The sequence below is a fragment of the Desmodus rotundus genome, chromosome 6, assembly GCF_022682495.2.
Source record: "Desmodus rotundus isolate HL8 chromosome 6, HLdesRot8A.1, whole genome shotgun sequence".
In the NCBI taxonomy this organism is placed as follows: domain Eukaryota; kingdom Metazoa; phylum Chordata; class Mammalia; order Chiroptera; family Phyllostomidae; genus Desmodus; species Desmodus rotundus.
The window spans coordinates 135,955,001-135,976,566 of NC_071392.1; the positions used below are offsets into that span (position 1 = coordinate 135,955,001).

General features: G+C 42.4%; 1 protein-coding gene across 1 annotated transcript; it reads left to right on the forward strand.

The window, feature by feature from the left end:
* Positions 1-4,464: 4,464 nt before the first annotated feature.
* LOC112303621 (probable cystatin-15) lies at positions 4,465-8,676 on the forward strand. Its single transcript, XM_024559201.2, has 3 exons — positions 4,465-4,659; positions 7,296-7,406; positions 8,437-8,676. Exons 1-3 carry the CDS (start codon positions 4,465-4,467, stop codon positions 8,515-8,517), a joined length of 387 nt encoding a protein of 128 aa, XP_024414969.1. The 3' UTR covers positions 8,518-8,676.
* Positions 8,677-21,566: the final 12,890 nt, after the last annotated feature.

The following is a 21,566-nucleotide window of genomic DNA, read 5'->3' on the forward strand; positions in this document are numbered from 1 at the left end:
TATAGGTAACTGTGCCCTTTTCTCTTACTGCTTCTAAAATTCTCTCCTTCTGTTTAATCTTGGGTTATGTAATTATGATGAGCCTTGGTGTGTTCCTCCTTGGGTCCAGCTTCTTTGGGACTCTCTGAGCTTCCTGGACTTCCTGGAAGTCTATTTCCTTTGCCAGACTGGGGAAGTTCTCCTTCATTATTTGTTCAAATAAGTTTTCAATTTTTTGTTCTTCCTCTTCTCCTTCTGGCACCCCTATAATTCGGATGTTGGAACGTTTCAAGATGTCCTGGAGGTTCCTAAGACTCTCCTCATTTTTTAAAAATTCTTATGTCTTCATTCTTTTCTGGTTGGATGTTTCTTTCTTCCTTCTGGCCCACCCCATTGTTTTGAGTTCCAGTTTCCTTCCCATCACTATTGGTTCCCTGTACATTTTCCTTTGTTTCTCTTAGCATAGTCTTCATTTTTTCATCTAATTTGTGACCAAATTCAACCAATTCTGTGAGCTTCCTGATTACCAGTGTTTTGAACTCTGCATCTGATAGGTTGGCTATCTCTTCATCACTTAGTTGTATTTTTTCTGGAGCTTTGAAGTGTTCTTTCATTTGGGCCATTTATTTTGTCTTGGTGCGCCTGTTATGTAAAGGGGCAGAGCCTTAGTTATTCACCAGGGTGGGGTAATGCTCCTTGCTTCACTCTGGCACTGTATGTGGGGGAGGGGTCCGAGAGGTAACAATGGCACTTGCTCCACTCTCTGCTAGTTTTCAGTCACTCCCTCCGCTAGCCACAATCAAATTGGGCCCTTGTGGTGCTGCTTCCTGAGTGGGTGGGTTTATGTATATTCTAGGACCCTGTGGGTCTCTCCAATGAACTCTCCTGTGAGGCTGGGAGTTTCTCCTGCTGCTGCCTCAACCATGTATTTTCAATCAGTGGTTTGAGGCTTTATTTCCCCACACTGTGACTCTGGGTTGCAGGGTCTGTAACCCGGCCCACCACCTGCTGCCTCGCTGGCCACCTGCACCTTTGCCTACCCCACTCAACAATCCGTCACCTCACTGGTCCGCCAGCTGCCACCTTTCCGTGAATCATCTCTGCCTGGCTGCCCATCTCTGCCCCTCCTACTGTTCTGGATGAATGTTTGTTCTTTATCTCCTTTGTTGTATGACTTCCATACAGTTCGATTTTCTGTCAGTCTGGTTGTTTTTGTTTTTAAATTGTTGTTGTCCTTCTTTTGGTTGTGTGAGGAGTCACAGTGTGTCTACCTATCTTGGCCGGAAGTCCTGGTTCCTTCTGTAGTTGTTGCATTTCCATTCAACTTGATTTCAGATGATTCTGAGTGATTGTTGTTCTGAACTTTATAGGATTTTTTTTTAAAGTTTTATTTATTTATTTTTTGAGAGAGGGGAAGGGAGGGAGAAGGAGTGGGAGGGGGAAGGAGTGGGAGAGAAGCATCAAAGTGTGGTTGCTTCTTATGTGACCCCTAATGGGGACCTGGCCTGCAACCCAGGCACTCCAGACTGGGAATCAAACCAGTGACCATTTGGTTCACAATTCGGCACTGAATCCACAGAGCCACACTAGCCAGGGCTGTTGTTCTGTAGTTTAGTTGTAATTTTGATGTGGTTGTGTGAGGAGGCAAGCCATGTTTACTTATGCCTCCATTATCTACATACATATTCTAATCCTTTGCCCACTTGTCAACTTGATGCTCTGCTTTTTTCCTTTCCATTAATTAAAAGAAGATATTTAGCATATGCTTTACAATTTCTTCTTCACAGAAGTGGATAATGATATTTTTAGTGGACATAGATTGGCTGCATAATTTGTAAAAAAAAATATGAAGGAGATATTAAAAACTCTCCTGAGAAAAAGCTTTGAGAAAAGAATCAACCACAAAGCACCATGAATCTTCTGAGAATTTAAAACAGTAATAATCCTATTACTTCTGGTCACAAAACACAAGAAATTCTATGATGCTATCTACCTGGAGATAGTGCCAAATCCCACAGGTTAAGTGCTCAGTTGCACAAGACTACTACCTCCCAATTTCAAATGCAAATTACAAAGAGTAGATCCCCAGGTTACTCATAATTCTGTCTGATTTGGCCACAAATTTGAGGTTCTCACAATCACCTCTTTATGTTCAGTTAATTTGCTGGAGCAGCTCACAAAACTCAGGAAACACTTAAATTATGTTTATACGGATGTGATGGATAAAAATTAATGGACAGGTGAAGAGATATATAGGGTTAGGTGTGGGAAGATCCAGAAAGCAGGACCTTTTGTCCCCATGCAGTTAGGGTGGTATAATGCAGGAGCTCCAAGCTGAGAAACTGTACTTTTTTTTCTGTGTGTGATATTCTAGGAAAAAAAAAAAAAAAAAAACTACCCAGAGGACAAGCAGATGTGGATGTGCCATTTATTATTCATGTTGTAGGGGGATATACCAGTGGCAGTGAATCAGGGTAAAATGCTGTGCCCTGCCTCTAGTCTTTGCACTACTTATTGGGTTAAGGAGGGAACCATGGTAGTGCATGCTACAAGGTTGATATATGCAGGGGTCTTGATAAGGGTGGAAATCCAGATACACACTGTTTTTCTTCCTCCTTATGGCTGCTGGCTAGGCGGCCAAATGCTCTCTGAGGTTGTGGAGGGGCCAAGATTTGAGCTACCCCCACAGGTGCATCCCCTCCCCCCAGTACATGGATGTGTTCAGCCACCTAAAAGATCCCTGAATTCTATATTTTTGGGATTTTATGGAGGCTTCATTATGTAAGCATGATTGATTATTAAGTCCATTTCCAGCCCCTTTCCCCTATCTGGAGAATAGGAGTGGCAGGGATAAAAATTCCAAGGTTCTGATCATTCCTTGTTCCTTTTGGTGACCAACCCTCATCCAGGAGTCCTCACAGAGTCACCTCAATGGAACAAAAATGCTCCTAGCATTCTTATTACTTAGGAATTTATGACAGATTTAAGAGCTATGTGCCAACAATAAAGGGGCAGGAAGTAATGTATATATTTTCTCTTATCTTACAGAGAAATTCTGCTGTGGGAGGAAGCTTAGAAAAGTCTTTAGGAACACTCCTGGCATAGAACGAGGGTCCTGAACCTCTGCCTCATCCTGGTGGGACCTTGAGCTTTCTAAGTCCTACCCAGGCCATGGTTTTTTGCTTTCATTCCTTTGGTGGGTTTAAATGCATCTTGAGCTTCTATTAATTTCTTCATGCTAAGTGCTCTCATGTGTTACCTTGTTCTGAATTTGTGTCTTGCAATTACATTTTTCAGGTGGACTGCACTTTTGTTGTGGATGCCCAACCATGGATTTCCAAGTTCACCCTTCTGAACAGCACCTGTGTGCAGAAATAGGTGGGGAAGGAGCTCCTGGATTCTCACAGGAGAAGATTATTTTCCTCTAGAGAGTAGCAATTTGTCTGGAGTTAGGTCTTTGAAGCACCAGGGGAATTAAAGGCATCTCAGAGCACTTTCTGGATCCCTGTCAGTTTTGTGTTCTCCTGGATTGTTTATTTTCCAGGGAAGTCTCTGACAGTGAAACGTGGCAGAGAACTTACCATTATTATTGTTCTTACTTTGGCTGTAGGTGTAGAGTGTTGAGTAAATCAAGCTGCCCAGTTCGTGTGGTTTTTGTAGAGCCCCAGTGGTTGGTTCGTATTCTTATTTGTTCATTCATTTGTCAGGCCATCCATCCATCCATCCATCTATTTGTTTATTTATTCTCCAATTCATCCCCCTCTTCCATTTCTCTCATAGGAATGCAGACAATTTTTTCCAGGGAATAGCCACTTGTGTCCCCTCTGCTTACATATCTGTGACCATGCTCACAGTGGGGTGGACATTTTGGGGGTAGGCCCATGCCAGGATAATAAAAATCCTTTTGTGCAGTGTCAACCATGGGCAAGCCTCATAGCAGTTAGGTCCTCAGGTGCCAGAAGTAGTGTTGAATATTGTGTCCCAATTCAGATACTGACCCCTCACTGACCCTTCTGATGCTTCTTGTAGTTGTGGGCTACACTGAAGGTCAGAGGTTGACCTGGTGTTTAGATCAAATCCTCAGGACACAGGACTCATCATTATTTCTAAGAGTTCCTGTGACTGTGCTATGCCCAGGGTACATTGCTGTGAGAGCAAGCAAGGTGGGATTAAGACCTCCCACCTAGGCCCTATTATGCCTAGGCTAGGGCAGGAAGATGCAGTCCTGGAAACATTCAGGGAACAAATCATGGATGAATGTCCCCGGACCAACGCTTATGTAATAACAGGTTGAAAAGTGTTCTGCCTTTTGTTTTTTGATGACAAGGCAGGGAGTGGGGAGGAGGAGCTGGATAAGGTGCCAATCAGCAGCTCAGGAATTTTGGAGGACAGGACTGCGTGGGATTACAGTTATGGAGGAAGGCCCACGGCAGCTGCTACCCGACAATTGTGTGCTGCTGAACTCTAGGGCTGACACCATACAGCATGTTCCCGAAGGTGCCTCTGCTTCTGGGGCTCATTGTACTGGGGCCTCCTGTCTGCAGTTCTGGCTTTGTGGATATTAATAAGAGCACACGTTTCTTTGCCATGTGTGTGGAGTTTGCTATGTTTCAGTTCAACCAAGCCCACATGGATGAATACGCTTACAAGCTACTGTGGGTGGGAAGAAGCCAGCGCAAGGTAAATGTTCCTCCTCATCCCTGAGGCTTTATTTTGGCCCTCAAACCTGGTCAGGGTTGGGTAGTGTTGGGGGGATAATCCTTGATCTTCACAAAAAAGGACTTTTGTTATTTTCATTAAATATTTTTTAAAATACAAGATGTTATTACAAGTGCTTCAAGTTTCTATTTTGTTTCCTCAGTAACCTTAGTAAGTGAAGCCCCTGAAAAACAGGGTAGAGGAGGGAAGAAGATAACAGAAAAGAAAGCACTAGTGTCAGATTCATCTGCAGTGTGAGGGAGAGAAAAGCAACCTCTCACGTGAGGTAGCTGAGAGAAGCAAGGACAGCAGAGACTGACAGGTAATGAGAAAGACAAAGAGAAGTGTTAGCTGGAAACCAAAAACCAAGATGGAAAGACATCACAGAGGTACTTGACTGCAGGCCTTGGCCAGACTCCTGGGAGTCTCACTGTGCTGATCAGTGGGCAGCATGATGAGATATTTCCTGTTTGAAGTCAGCAGGCCTTGAGCTTGTAGCCACTGTGGGTCCAGGTCTGGGTGGGATGTGGCAGAGAGGTGTTCTCATGGGACTGTTATGCTGGTGAAATAGTGGAAGGATGAGACAAGAGTTGTCAGTGCAGGGACCCAGGGCCATAAGGAGGCAATGTATATGGCGGGGCGGGAGGAGGTCAGAGAGGGCCTCTCTGTGATGGGCACTCCTGGAACGACCTGGTCACATGGTAGAGGTTTAGGGACAAGAAGGGTAGGCAGCAACAAAGAGGTCTCTGGACAAAGACAAGCCTCAGGTGTCCAGGGGAATGACCTAAAAGTTTCTGGACCTGTCACAGAAATTAAGTATGCAAAGGGAGGTGGGGCTGGGGCACCTTCAGAGCCATAGGTAAGGAGTTAGGACATCATTCTCAGAGTAATGGGAACCTGTGGGAAGAAGTCATTCAGATGCTTTAGCAATATCTCTCTGGATGCTGTGGGCATAGTGGGTTCCATAGCCCATTGGCAATCTGAGACCATGAGACAGATATGGTCTCCTGGTTGTCAGGAGGTAGAAGTGCTTGCTTCTGGATCTGCTTAATGGTGGATGTGGGATACACTGATGTGGGGTATGGGAGAAACAGTGGGGTCAGTGGCAGACCCAAAGTTTTAGCCTTTGAGCATGTGGGTGGGCAGTAACTCTAACACTGAAAAATGATGTGGTAAGGCTGAGGGGAGACATGGAAAAATCTAGCCAGAATATATGACATTTAGTATTCCTGACACAGCTATCAAAGGTCAAAGAGGCAGTAGGTTATAGGGCATTAAGGGTAGGAAGAGGTTGGGTCTGAAATAAATATGGGTGTCCTTAAGGTCTTGTTTATGCAAACCTTCCCACTGATGTTTATTCTTGCCACTTCCTGCTTCCTTTGAATTGAATAACGTTGTCCTCAAGTTACTCTGTCCATGCCCAGATTCGGGTTCCCCATGAATAGCATTGGGCCAGGTGCCATGTTGGTGGGGATTTGATGTGCAGGGTCCCACCACTGACCACATTCTGGAAGAAATGGACAGGAGGGTGGACCTCATCTGCACAGGGGCACTGGCTTCCCCCAGTTATTCCCATTTCCCGACATCAGCCTCTTTTCTTGTGTTGCATCTCAGACTTGCATCTGGGGAGGCCACACAGACCCCTTGGACAACAACACTACTGCTCCTGCCCCAGACTCTGAACCCTATCCTAGGTCAGGGTCTGATGACTGTTCAAGGGGCCTGAATGTGCATGAATGTCTGTGTGTCTGAGTGTGTTGGTGTGTGGCCAGGCACAAGTGGGTGTCATATCAGCTGTAGGAATTCTTGAGCCCCAAACAAATTAGCTTTCTAAACAATTCCAGGTCAGTCCAGTGAGAGAGGCATGTTCCTGCCTGCAATGATTTTTGGAAAGATTTCTCTGTGTTTGAGTTCTTCCCTAATTTTCATGGACCTCTACTTAAGAAAATGAAATCATAACTTTAAAAACTTCTTATAGAAACCTAAAACACAAACAGCACCTGATTCATAAATATCACCTCAATGAATGTCTGCAAGATGACCCTTTTGTGCAGCCAGCTCCCACAGAAAGACATAGCGTGTTTCCAGCCCCCTGGGTCCCCTAAAGGAATAGTGCAGCCCTGATGTCTAGTCAGAAGAGAAGCATGCTTATTATTCTACTCTCTATAGAAGCAATAATTCTGTGTGTTCTCCTGGTGTCTGACTATGCTCAGGCATAAGATTGATAGATGGGTCATGTGTCAGGTGTGGATGAACCATATGCAGGCTCATTGTTGTTGAACTTTCAATCCTATGAATGTGTCCCCCAACCTCTGTTCATGGCACTTTTGATATTATGACCCAGTATCAACCATCAGGAGAAGTGTGGCAGGGGAGATTCTAGTTTTGAGTATACATATGGACATCTTTTGTAAAAGAAATAGAGAACATCAAGGAATGAGTGAAATAATAAATCAAAACATGACAAAAATAAGAAAAAGTTCACCTATATGTATTGTCATTTATAGGCATGCATTTGCACATTCACATCTTTTGCTCACTTTTCTGTTTGATTGTCTTTGTTTTACTCAGTTCAAAGTAAGTATTTCACAGTGGTTTCTATAATTTCTTCTTGACAGCAGTTTACTTGGATTTATTTAATGGACTTGGAGATGGGCCGCACAATTTGTAAAAAACATGATGAAGACATTGACAACTGCCCCTTGCAAGAAGGCTCACACAAGAAAAAGGTTTGAAATAAAAACAACCAAAAGCATCAAGAACCTTCTGGGAATTAAAAATAGTATCAAGGAAGGTCTATGAGAAGAGGCTTAAGAAAGTCTTCAGGAGCACTCCTTGGGCAGACTGAGAGTCCTGGGCCCTTTCCCCCTACATCTCAGGGACACTCTTGGGGTAGAATGAGGGTCCTAAACCCTCTCCCACCAAGTCACAGGGCTCCTAACTAGAAGGGAGAAGGTGGTCATTCTAAGTAGAGCTGCACTCAGCAGAGCAGTGAGCTGATCCCTGTGCTCCCAGCCTGGCTGACTAGAGATACCCTGACAACACCCAGCTGACTTTCCTCCCTGAATGGAGTCCTACCCTTGGGTCCCAGACTCAAAGTTTTCTGGACATTGGGGTTCAGGCAGGTGCTCCGCTGCCTGTGGCCCTATTTCTTTGCTTGTATTCTTCCAGACTCTTTATTTAGTCTGGTCATCCCACCTCTCCCTCTAGTCTCCTGGACTGCAAGGACATGCTCCATCAGTCCAAGCTCTTGTTCACTATCCTATGAGATGACATCTGTTCCATGGGACTCAGACCTTGGGGATGGGCTTCAGTTAGGGTTATGCCATCAGTGGGGCTGGTCTCCCCCTTCTACCCCAGTCTTGGGGGCAGTGTTCACTTGGGGTGGGTTTGTGACTTCTGTTGAGTGGGTAGATGTCCATGTGGATCATCTCCTGAGCAGTGTGCTGGCTTTCTAGAACTGACAGGGCAGGGGCCATTCATGCATCATCATGTGCCCTGGGAGACCCCTCAGAGTCAGGTGCTGGCCCCACCAGGCATCCTTTCACGAGCCCCTGGGCTCAAATGAGCAGACTCAGGTAACCTCTGCCTCATCCTGGTGGGACCTTGAGCTTTCTAAGTCCTACCCAGGCCATGGTTTTTTGCTTTCATTCCTTTGGTGGGTTTAAATGCATCTTGAGCTTCTATTAATTTCTTCATGCTAAGTGCTCTCATGTGTTACCTTGTTCTGAATTTGTGTCTTGCAATTACATTTTTCAGGTGGACTGCACTTTTGTTGTGGATGCCCAACCATGGATTTCCAAGTTCACCCTTCTGAACAGCACCTGTGTGCAGAAATAGGTGGGGAAGGAGCTCCTGGATTCTCACAGGAGAAGATTATTTTCCTCTAGAGAGTAGCAATTTGTCTGGAGTTAGGTCTTTGAAGCACCAGGGGAATTAAAGGCATCTCAGAGCACTTTCTGGATCCCTGTCAGTTTTGTGTTCTCCTGGATTGTTTATTTTCCAGGGAAGTCTCTGACAGTGAAACGTGGCAGAGAACTTACCATTATTATTGTTCTTACTTTGGCTGTAGGTGTAGAGTGTTGAGTAAATCAAGCTGCCCAGTTCGTGTGGTTTTTGTAGAGCCCCAGTGGTTGGTTCGTATTCTTATTTGTTCATTCATTTGTCAGGCCATCCATCCATCCATGTATTTGTTTATTTATTCTCCAATTCATCCCCCTCTTCCATTTCACTCATAGGAAAGCAGGTAATTTTTACATCTTTGGGCCAGGCTGACAGTGGGTGGTCTTTTGGTAGTGGGTCGTTCCTAATCACAAGGAAGGGAGGTGGGTTACTGAAGGCTCTGTCCTCCATATGCACTCATCAGAGCTTCTACACAAGGAGCTGCATAATTGAAAGGAATATCCTCTCATGTTCTCTGAAGAGGCTGATAATTGTGGGAGAAGCCCCATCCAGCAGAGCTATTCCAGCCACTGCAGATGAGAATAAGTTGCCCCAGACACAATCTTGTTGTTCTGGTAAGAAAGAGGGTGGAGATTCCCTCTAGTGGGGAATGTCCCAAACCCTTCTCCCAAACAACTTTTATTGGGAATGGTATGTGTAGAGGTATACAGCATAGATGCATAGCTCATCAGTCAATGTGAAAAGGCTATAGTCATACAAAAACAGGTATTATCTATACATAGCAATTGAAGGAACACAGAGATTTGTCATAGGTCAGGGTCTCTGAGACATGCTGATGCCAGATGGTCTTTAAGATGTGTTCATGAGATAAGGAGTTTATTCCATATGCCTTGACCTTAAATATCCAGTTTATATTGACAGGGCTATAGAAAGCAAAGCAGCACAAGCTTCAAAGGATACAATGTATATATTAGGCCTGATTCCCATAGAACCCTGTGTTAGAGTTGGGTCATGTCTGCGCCTGGGTTTCCTAATTTTCCAGTGAGACTTATTGGCCTCTTTCAAGACCTGCTTTCATGGGTCTACAGTCTCTGAAACCACACAGAGTGGTCCCCAACATCTCCCCTTTTTTGTCTGTTATGGTGGATAGGGTGGTAAGTGTGATGAAGCTTGCTACTTGCTTTTCACATATACAATCCCTGGAAAACAATTTGCATATACATTTCATGGCACAAAAGACCACAATGATTAGGGGGCATCCTATAGCCCCCATGACCCAGACACGTAAATTTAGTCCTTCAAACCAAGTCCTTGGATTGAGCCATTGTAAGTTGTCATTCAGGGTTTGAAAGACCTCCTCTTCAGTAAATTGTTTAATGACCTGAAGTTGTTGACATAGCTCAAGCTGGAGTTGATGGATTTGTCCTTTGAGATCGGAGGAAAAGGCCCTTTGCAACTGATGTTGGAACTCCTCCCATGAGTGCTGACTGGAGTTCCACTTCAGGTGGGTGACACACAGCTTAGAGATGCCTGAATTACAAGTGAGTTGTTGGTGGGTGATAAGAGCATCTTCATCATCCATACTATTTCTTCCTGGAACAGGGGTTTCTAATGGAATGGAGGAGGGTCACGGAGTGGGGTAGCCTTTTCTATGATATGGTTTCACTCTCTTCACTGGCAGCTCAAAGGGTCATTCTGGAGAGGAGACACAATCATACCCTCTTTCCCAAGTCAGTAAATCAACAGTTTCTTTGTGGCTGGTAAGGGAGGAAAAGCCATTTAATGATTTCAAATTTGGGGGTTAACTGTCTAGTTTGAATTACTTGATTAACAAGACTTAGCTCAGCTCAAACTAGCAGGGAGAGACACCTCAGTGAGGTTAATTCAGTGTCTCATTTTAAAGTAGCAAATAAATTAGTAAACTGGTATTACCAAGGGTTTAATTAGAACTTTCCAATCCCATGGAGTCATGGGATAGCCATTAGCTATGGCCCATAGCAGTCCTTTCACTTTTTCCCATTACTTTTTCCTGTTTAGCCCTGGAGGTCTGATCCTCACCCTCCTCTGAGGGCTCCTCTTCTATTGGCTTTCAGCCTTTAACACTTGGCTGCCCAGTTTGCAATGGGCATGGAGCAGTGTGAATGAGGCTCCAAGGGGTGGCTGAAGAACAACCTCAGTTTTAAAAGTGTCACTTTTTTCTTTTGCTTGGAAAGACAGGCCCTCTGCTGTTTCTTCAAGTTGTAATGAGTTTGAGCAGTGAGTTAATTGCCCTATTGTTCTCTGGACCTGGGAGCTCCCTAGATTTAGAATTTGCAGTTTCAAAGACTTAGATGCTTAATTTTCCTTCTTATTTATTTTTTTTTACTTCTATTTCCTTTCTTTAGGCATTTACTCCAATGTCCTTTCTTCCCATGCTACACATGAATGTGGCATATATCTTTTTCCTTTATTCCTTCTTACCCTTCTCCTTCACAATCCTTCACTTTTTAAAATTTCTTTCTCTTTCTTTCTTTTCCTTTCTTAATTCTCTTTTTTACTTTCTTCCCCTTATGCAATCCTCCTTCAATTTGTATATACCCTCTGTGACTTACACAGACCCTCTTCAACTTAGATAGAATCTCTACAACTTACACAATCCTTCTTCAACTCTTCTAGCCCATTTTAGTTTGCCCTTTTAACACATCCAGACATAACCAATTTTAGAATAATCCACATTCAATTCTATTTTTTTCAAGATATGATGCTATAATTTATACCTTTCATCGCTAAAATGATATATTTTCCCAAATTAATTAAAATTCTAAACTTTCAATGACAACTAAAAGTAAGTAATTAGCATGCTTTAGATTGACAAATTTATGAACACATTTCATAACTTTCAGAAACAGTGTTTTTCCCCACTGGAGTATACATTTACATTTTTTTATTCTTGCTGATTACTGCATTCCTTGAGTGTGCTCAGAAGGGAGCTGTCTCATTATCTAGTGCCCTTGACAACTTTAGGGAGACTGGAGAAGAGGGACGAAGGAGACACCAGGCATGGCATGGCCCATTCCCAGGACAGAAGCAGTTCCTGGGCCTCCACAAGGAGGATTCAGAGTGTTTAAAAGAAACACATTTTCTCATTGTTTTTCTTCCTGAGCTTTTTACTGTCTAAGAGGGGAGCGAGATCTTTCCCCCTCTTTAAACAATCAATTTAAATTATTTCTGAGTAGAATTCTTAAGATGTAACATTAGAGATCTCACTCCATTTACCAGAGGTTTAGCAAAACATTTTGAGACTGAGACTGAGCTGTTCATTTCAAAACAGAAACAAAAACAAAACCTAAAGCAAAGACAAAATTCAAGCAAACTAGTATTCTCAAATTAAATCCTCTAAAAGCAGGGAATGAGACACTAGCCTTAGAATCTTATTTCATGCCACCTGGTACTTCAAATGACCTTGACAAGATCTAAATGGCATGAAGCCCAAATAGAATAGACATTGTCTGATACCAATTGGTACCACAAATACACAAAACACTAAACAGCAGAGACACTATCTCACACCAACAAGTACAGTGAATAACCTTTAAAGGCTCAAATGGCACAGCCCAAACAGCAGAGGCAGAAGATTCTAGGATTACACAAAACAACAAAGATCAAACCAAGTTTCCCAAAAGATAAGAAAGCCAGCAACTTTGATATCTGCCTAACTAGTTCTGTAAGGCTCTTCTACCTAGTATGTCTGGATGTAGAGGGAAGAAAGAAGATGAAACTGAAAGCAAAGAGGCTGCAAGAGAGGCTGCTGTGGAAGAAATCCCCTTTCCCTTATCTTAGACACACTGGCAGCATAACAAAAAAGCTCTTGGTGCCACTGTCCCTTACATGGAATAAAAGGCATAAAATCCTGTCTGTCTAGGTGTGTCTGTCCTTGGTGATGGCTCATAGCCTCTGTCGCTGTTTGGACGCCAGATGTGGGATGAACTCCATCCTGCAGAGCTCTCCTGGCTGCCATGGATGAGAATAAGTCATCCCAGACACAATCTTGTTCTGGTGGGAAAGGGAGTGGTGATTCCCTCTAGTGGGGAATGTCCCAAGCCCTTCTCTCAAACAGTTTTTATTGGGAATGGTATGTGTAGGGGTATACAGCATGCATGCATAGCTCATCAGTCAATGTGAAAAGGCTATAGTCATACAAAAACAGGTATTATCTATAGATAGCAATTGAAGGAACACAGAGATTTGTCATAGGTCAGGGTCTGTGAGACATGCTGATGCCAGATGGTCTTTAAGATGTGTTCATGAGATAAGGAGTTTACTCCTTATGCCTTGAACTTAAACATCCAGTTTATATTGACAGAGCTGTACAAAGAAAATCAAGCTTCAAAGGATATAATGTATTTATCAGGCCTGATTTCCCATGGGAACCCTCAGTCTTAACATCGGGCTGTGCCTGCCACCTGGGTTTCCTGATTTTCCTGTGAGACTTATTGGGCTCTTTCAAGGCCACACAGAGTGGTCCCCAACACATAATATAGCAGCTCCAGTCACTACATATTCACCTGTTTCCTGATTCCTGTATTTCTCCATGTGGGCCTAGTGTGACCTTTATGGCTACCAACACTAATAACTTCCCCTGGGGCAGGCACTGTGGCCACTGACACTTGCCTTGATGAACAACTCTCTTCCTAGGTCCTGGTGGGGAGCTGCCCTGGAGAAACAGATAGATGGATGACATGGGGGGAGCTTCCCTGGAGAAACAGATAGATGGATGACATGGGAGGGTGTGGGGCATGAGTGGGACAGAGACACAGTGGTAATGCCATCTGGAGGAATACTTCAGAATGGAATGGCTGATGGTACTTCCCTCATCCTTTCTGGGTTTCTGGGGGCCCTAGTTTAATTGGTCCCTAGTTGAAAGACTGGCTTTTTCCTGGCCATCCCATTCCCATGAAGTGGTTATAAGGGCTAATGGTACAGGATTTACATGGACACTTGGGGATAGCTCCACTGCAGACAGTCCAAAGACAGTGGCCTGCATCACCTTTGGCTTTTTCAACCAATCTGTGTGTAGAGTTTGTTACATCTACCTACACTTTGGTAGGGGCATATATAAAGTTACAAGGGCAGGTTTTGCTTATAATAAGCAAAACCATCATATTTCTCACCCTTGCCTATGATAGCACTTAGGTTTCTAGCGGCTGAGCTATTGTTCATGGGTCAAAGATAGCTGGACCCTTCCTTAGTGCTAGTTGGAATTCTCCACAGGTGGAATAGTCTTCACCTCTGACTCCCCTTTTACGTCAGGAAGATGTGGTGTCCTGCTCTTTTTCACTATATTTTAGTTGTTTCCTACCTTAATTTGTATGAAAACCCCACTGGTTTTCCTTTAGAAATTTCCTAGAGACTAGGCCACAACCCCCATTTCTTCTATAGAAGAATCCTTGTGAGCTGACATCAGAAATATGTAAAGTCCTCAGGCAATTGACACTTGTGGCCAAGGATGTAAAATGATTTTCTAAGGAACTCCAATATTTAGAAATTGTGTAAGTTGCAGTTAGTGTATTTTGTTCATGAGCTATGTCTTTCCTTTGATACCTGCTCTCACAGAATATGGGATTAAAAACATATCCCCATTCACTGAGTTAATGCCCACAGGTTTTTGGTAGGGCAGGTACATTTTGTGCCTGACACCACTGTCATTGAACCTACATTAGTAGTTTTTGAATGATGCTTCACTCACTAAGATCTGTCAGAACCAGGAATAATTTTTCCTGTGTCATTTTGTCCTGGAGGGACTTGCCTAGTCACTAGTTGTCCCAAATGAGAAGGGAATAAAAATATACTTGAAAATTATAATATAAGCACACAAAATAAAAATTGACACTTATTTTAGAAATTCTTGATTCCCACAAAACCCAGACTTTTGTGGAATTACCTGGCTTGGAATATTAGATTACATTTGCTGAAACTCCTCTCCTGAAATTGGAGTTTAACCAAAATCATATTATTGGAGTCTTCAAGGGATGGTTTACAGGCAGAGGGTAGGAGGTAGAGGAGAAATAGGAGAACAGTGTTCCCTGCATGTTGGATGTAGGAAAGTTTGAATGATGAATTTATCTCCATGAATCCTCACAACTAGCCCCCTTTTCCATTTCTATATCAGGACACCAGCAACTAGTCTCATGGTTCCTTACTGTGGTTTTCTGAAATTGAGCTCAGGGACGACTGAGTTCATCACCCTCATCACCAGTTTCACTTTTAACTCTTTGGTCTCCAAGCATAAAGATTTATTGTTATTATCAAAGAAAGAAAGGCTTAGAAACACTTGTAACTACCACTTGTATTCTTTTTGTAATGCTTTCCAAATATTATTTTCAGAACAAAATTACCTACTACAGAAATTACTGTTATTTGTTTGATTTTCTGTCCTCTCTTATGAGGTCACAGAGTTAGCCCAGGAAAACCATCAGTGGATCAACCAAGAAACCAATGTCTCAAACCATCACATTTTCAGAATAAGCCCTCCATCCCTGTCTCCAACTGCCCCCCAAACTCAGGTGCCATCCCTCAGCATCTGCCCCAGTCTATTCCCAGAATTCCATAGACCATGTACCATCTCCTCTTCTAGTTTACTCACTGTACCTCATTTTCAGAATCTGCTACTCTTTAAATAATGACACTTATTATATCTGATATTGCTTTTATTTTACATAGACCTGTCCTATGGCTTACATTCTGTGCATAGCTGTTAAATAAATATAAAATATTATTCAAATTATACAAAGCCTCAAATTCTATATTTTCAAAGCACAATATTTCAACCACACAGTAAAAACAATCAGAAAAATGACAAGACATTGTGGGGCAGAACAAAGATAAATAATAGAAGCAAACCTGAAAGTTATCTAGACAATTTAGTTACCAGATATGGACTTTAACATACCTAAGACGAATTGGTTCAAGACATTCAAAGATGAATAATACTGGGAAAGAAGTTGAAACTACCATAAAGAATAAAAGGGAAGTCCTAGGACTGAAAAATACAGTAACTGAAATGAATAATGAGATAGGAAGGTTAGCTAAAGAGAGAATTAGATAACAGGAGGCAAGACAGAGGAGACGGTGCAGGATGAAAAGTATGAGAAGATCTGCCCCATAGAAATATTTGAAAATGTAAAGCCTGAGTTATCTAGAAAAGACCTAAGACATCAGACCACTGTTTTAAACAGTATTTCAAACCTCAAGCAGGATAATAAGACAAACCCACAACTGAACATGAAGGAGTTAAAAACTTAATGATTCTTATTAAAGAAATAAGAATCATTAAAATGTTCATACTACCCAAAGCAATCTGCAGGTTCAATGGAATTCTTGTCAAAATACCAATGACACTTTCCATAGAACTAAAGGAAATAATCCTAATATTTGTATGGAATCACAAAAGACCCCCAAAAGTCAAATAAATCTTGAGAAAGAACAAAGTAGGAGGTATCACACTATCTGATGTCAAATTATACCACAAGACCATAATAATCAAAACAAAATGGCCCTGGCTGAGTAGCTAAGTTGGTTGAAGCATAGACCTATTGCTAGGGTTGTGGGTTTGGTCCCCAGTAGGGCTCATAGAGTAATCAGCCAAAAGGAGACTTGCAGTCAAGTTGGAAGCATAGGGGGAGCTCTAAAGATGGGGCGAGGTAGGTGGGAGCTGAACTCATTTGCTTGTGAACCCAGCGGGGACACCTAACCAATCTTCAGAAGAACAGAGTGAACAGCAAATGGAATCCCAGGTCATACAAAGTTTGGAAGCCAAAGATTGCAGAGGACATTTAAAAATGGATGGTAAGGAGTCTTTGTAGGCCAACAGGAAGGTCCCTCCCTGGCACTGTGTGGGGGACTGCAGCTGCTGCAGGAGCATTGGAGGAGAGCTGGGTCAGCAGTTGTAACTTTGCAGCTCCTTACCCTCCCAGAGCAGGGAAGCCAGTCCCAAGTCAGGAGAGACCTGGGTGCTTGAAGTCACTGGGGGGATGAAGATGCAGTGGGAGCCCCACAGTGAGCGGTGTTCCCTGGCTGGGACTGTGGTCACTGGCTGGGACAGTAGCAGAGAAACTGGGGAGCTGGGTGACACCTGGGGTTGGAAGAAGAGTTGGGCCATGACTGACAATGACCCAGAGAGTCTTGGGACTGGTCAGAGTTGGACTGTGTAAAAAGCTGGGCACTTGTTAGGTACTGCAGCCTGCAACCAAGGGGAATTTGCCAAAAAAAAGGCTCTCAGCCACTGTTCAAGGTCCCCTCATGTGCAGCAGCCAGACCAGCAAAAAGGGAGGAAGAGGGGCGCAATTTGCTCTATATCAGGGTGCCCCACAGACTGATCAAAGCGGGGGAAGGAAGCAGGGGCTCAGAGAGGTGAGAGTCTCCAGAGAGACTCAATTTAAGAGAGGAGCTAAACTGCCCTGAATGGACTTTGCACAAGTGCAGCATTTAGGACAGCAAAGAGGGAGGAAGAAGGATGCAAGTTGCTCCCACTCAGTGCACCTCATGAAATGATCAAAGAGTGGCATAACAAGGTGGATTAAAGGCACTGGCGTGGTGCAGGTGAGCAGTATGGACCATGCATCACTTCTGAGGGCTTGGGCCCTAGGCTGGGCACCTGTGAATATTGTAGCCCACACCAAGTCCCCATCTTCATAGAACCACAGGAAAGGAAAAAATAACAAGCCTGGAGCTCCCTCTGACTTCAGCATCCGGGAAGACAAGCAGAACCTGCTTAGAGAGTTTAAAGTCATCAGGAGGTTTTTTTTTTCCAGGTGTAAGACAATAAGACCTGAAGCTGTGAAAGGACCAAAGACATATCCAGAGAGAGATCAGAAGGCTAACGCCAACAAGTGAGACAAATTTCACATTGCTATCCTACAGAACTAGAATTTTATTTTTATTTTATTTTTATTTCTCTTCGTTCTGTTTAGTTTTATTTGTTTTGTTTGTTTAATTTCACTGTTTGACTGGTTTTCTTTGTTCTCCCTTTAACACTGCATTTTAATTTTTCTTCTTTCACTTCACGCATATTACAATAACACACTACTCTTGGTCCTTTACTTTTTATTCTTTTAATCAGACCATATATTACTTGTCATATTATTGCTCCAAATCCCACACGGCACTCTCCTCTGGTCTTAATCCATTTCACTATCTTCCTTAGCTTTATTACTGTTGTGTTTAACTTTATTCTCTTGAACACTATGCCAAGTTTCTATCCTTTACTCTCACTATATCTCACCACGTAACCTTGCATAAGTGCTCTGCATTTTGGAATCAGCTCACATTCTTTTTTCCCCTCTAATAAGAGTCTTATCTCTTTCCCACCTTTTATAAAAAGTGACTGGCTGGGCGAAACATCATGGTTATTGCTGTACTTCTCCAAAGGATCTTCTATCTCTTTTATACTTGTTTATACTTTCAATCCCATAGAATACTCCCCACTGTCTTAATCCATTTCACCTTCACCCTGCCACTGATCACATACAAGATAAGGTGGGAGCTGTGAATACCAGTAAACCCACCAAGAAAAGAGACACCAACAGGTAAAACCCAAGTACAACAATCGAGGCAACACAAAAGGAAGAAAGGACAACCCAAGAGCATCCAGACAAGAGACCACAAAGAGACCATACCCACAGAACTCCTACCATAGGAGTTCACCCTACGAAGACATCTAACAAAGCACAGCATTAAGAATCACAGAACCCAACAAAGAGAGTCACCTAAAATGGGTAGACAAAGAAACAACCTGCAGTCAAAAGGAATGCAAAACTCCCCACTAAAAGAGCTAAATGAAATGGAGGCAAGCAAACTATTAGATATAGAATTCAAAAGAATGGTTATAAGGATGCTACTCAAGGAACTCACAGACAACTCCAAGGAAATGAGTGAGAACTACAATAGTATGAAAAAGTAAATAGAAACTATAAACAAGAATGAGGAGGAAATGAAGAATACAACTTCTGAAATAAAAACAAACTAGATGGAATTACAAGCAGGTTGGATGAAGCAGAGGACTGAATTAGTGAGTTGGAAGACAAGGTAGAAAAAAATGCCCAGGAAGAGCAGCTGCACACACACACACACAAAAGAAAACAAAAAAAGAATAAAAAATATGAAGAGAGCTTAAGGGAACTGCAAGACAAAATGAAACACAACAACATTTGAATCAGAAATACTGGAAAGAGAAGAAAAGAAGCAAGGGATAGAAACCCTGTTTGAAAAAATAATGACAGAAAATGTTCCAAACTTGTAGAGAGGGAAAAACATGCAAGCTCAGGAAGCACAAAGATCCCTATAGAGATGAACCCAAGAAAGCCTACTCCAACACACAGCATAATTAAAATGCCAAGTTTTAAATACAAAGAGAATCTTTTTTATTGTTATTCAGTTAAAATTGTCTGAATTTTCTCCCCATCCCTCCACCCCACCCCAGCTAGTCCCATCTCCCTCCCCCACCTCTACCCTCCCACTTGATTTTGTTCTTGTGTCTTTATAGTAGCTCATATAGACCCCTCTGGCTATTGTTACATTGTTCTTAATTTCAATGTCTCTGGTTATATTTTGTTTCTTTTTTTCTTCTATTGATTATGTTCCAGTTAAAGGTGAGATCATATGGTATTTGTCCCTCACTGCCTGGCTTATTTCACTTAGCATAATGCTCTCCAGTTCCATCCATGCTGTTGCAAAGGGTATAAGCTCCTTCTTTCCCTCTGCTGTGTAGAATTCCACTGCGTAAATGTACCATAGTTTTTGGATCCACTCATTTGCTGATGGGCACTTAGGTTGCTTCCAGTACTTGGCTATTGTAAATTGTGCTGCTATGAACATTGGGGATGTGTTTCTTTTTTAATACAACTTTTTTGGGACTCTCTGAGCATCCTGGACTTGCATGTCTAGTTTTTTCACCAGACTGGGGAGATTTTCTTTCATTATTTTTTCAAGTAGGTTTTCAATAGCTTGCCTTTTCTCTTCTCCTTCTGGCAACCCTATGATTCCGATGTTAGAACATTTAAAGTTGTCTCAAATGTTCCTTAGCCTCTCCTAATTCCTCATTCTGTTCTGGTTGGATGTTTATTTTTTCCTTTTGTTCCAGATTGTTGATTTGAATCTTGTTTTCCTTCCCTTCACTGTTGGTTCCCTGTATATTTTTCTTTATTTCACTTTGTGTAGCCTTCATTTCTTCCTTTATTTTGTGACCACACTCAATCATTTCTGCGAGCATCTTGATTATTTGTTTTGAACCGTGCATCTGATGAGTTGTTTATCTCCTCCTTGCTTAGTTCATTTTCTGGAGTTTTGATCTTTTCTTTTATCGGGTCATGTTTCTTTACCTTGACTCACCTGTTGTGTTGTAAGAGTCATAGCCTTAGGTATTTGTCAGTGTGGGGTAACCCACTTTGCTGAATTGTGGTGTTGTATGTGGGGTAGGGGTTAGAGAAGGAATAATGCCTCTTGCTGGTTTGCTTGGCTCTCACTCCACTTTCAGTCACTTCCTTTGCTTTTAACAAGCAGATTGTGCCCTTTCAGGTGCTGATTCGCAGGTTAGTGGGCTTGTGTATGTTCTAGAATCCTGTGGGACTCTCCAACAGACTCTCCTATGAGACTGGGAGTTTCTTTTACTTCCAAAACCCCCACAGGTTTTTTTATAGCCAGAGGATTTGAAGCTTTTTTTTCTCCATGCTGTAACCCTTGGTTGTGCAGTTTGTCTCATTCCCCAGTTATTCCTCCTGGCTTATCCACACTCAAATATGGGATATCCTGGTCTGCCAGTTTCTGCCTCACCCTCCCCAGTCTGCCATCAGCTGCAGCCTTGCCATGTGTCCTTTCTGCCCCAGCTACCTGTTTCTGCCCCTCCTACCAATCTGGATGAATGTTTCTTCTTTAACTCCTTGGTTGTTCCTTGCAGCTTGACTCTCTGGCAATTCTTGTTGTTTTTTGTTTTTAAATTGGTTGTCATCCTTCTTTTGGTTGTGTGAGGAAGTGATGTATATCTACCTATGCCTCCATCTTGGCCAAAACACCCCCTCCTGATTCTTAACTGCCACAAGTGGGTGTGGAACCTGCCTGCATGTCTCTGGCCCTCCTACCAGTCTCACTTTGGCTACTACTTTATATCCTTATTCATAAGACTTTTGTTCAGCTAGTCTTCAGATGATTCTCAATAATAGTTGTCCTACAATTTAGTTTTATTTCTGATGTTCTCATGGGAGGTAGAGAGTACAATGTTTACTACTCTAACATCTTGACTAGAAGTGTAATCCCATTTTTAATTACATACATTTGTATCCATGCTAAGGTTATTTTTCTATAATTATTGAAGTAATGCATATGTAATAAGGAGAATTTGAAACAGACAAATATAAAAAAATCAGAAAGAATATCTTTTTCTATCAAAGCAAACCTATTATTTATTCATTCAAAAATATGAACAACTACTCTACACCTGGTCTTGTTCTAGGCTCTGGGCATAGTGATAAGAAAATGAAAGGATTCCCTACCCTTAAGGAGCCCGTTTTATTTCTTGGGAGGAAGGACAGGCAATAAAGAAATCCACCAATAAAAAATTGCAGGTTATGATAAATAACTTCAGATTATGATAAATAATATGATGGGAATAAAGGCTTTAATAAAAACAAGAGTAGTTATGACTACAGCTGGAAAAGTAGCTGGGAGTAGCTGGGAAGGGTATTTTATATTTTGGTGGGTGTAGTCTATAGAAATGACATTTTTGTTGAGACTTGAAGGACAAGATGACCCAGTGAGTGGAGAGGAGGGAGGAATATCAACAGTGGCATCACCAAACCCCTGAGGAAGGCTTGGCCTGGCAGAAGAGGATAAGTACTGAGGTCATGCTTTTTGAGGTGGTAGGGGTTGCTAAAAACATGGTTGAAGAGGTTGGCACAACATGAAGTGTGATCAAGACCGCCTCCATTTTTTCCATAAAATTTTTGTTTATAAAGAAT

What these genes read in the sequence shown, in the direction of transcription:
- LOC112303621 (XM_024559201.2), top strand. Translation starts at nt 4,465, where the DNA reads ATGTTCCCGAAGGTGCCTCTGCTTCTGGGGCTCATTGTACTGGGGCCT. An exon ending in TGGGAAGAAGCCAGCGCAAG is followed by an intron (nt 4,660 to 7,295) that starts GTAAATGTTCCT and finishes TCTTCTTGACAG; the next exon opens with CAGTTTACTTGGATTTATTT. An exon ending in AAGGCTCACACAAGAAAAAG is followed by an intron (nt 7,407 to 8,436) that starts GTTTGAAATAAA and finishes TACATTTTTCAG; the next exon opens with GTGGACTGCACTTTTGTTGT.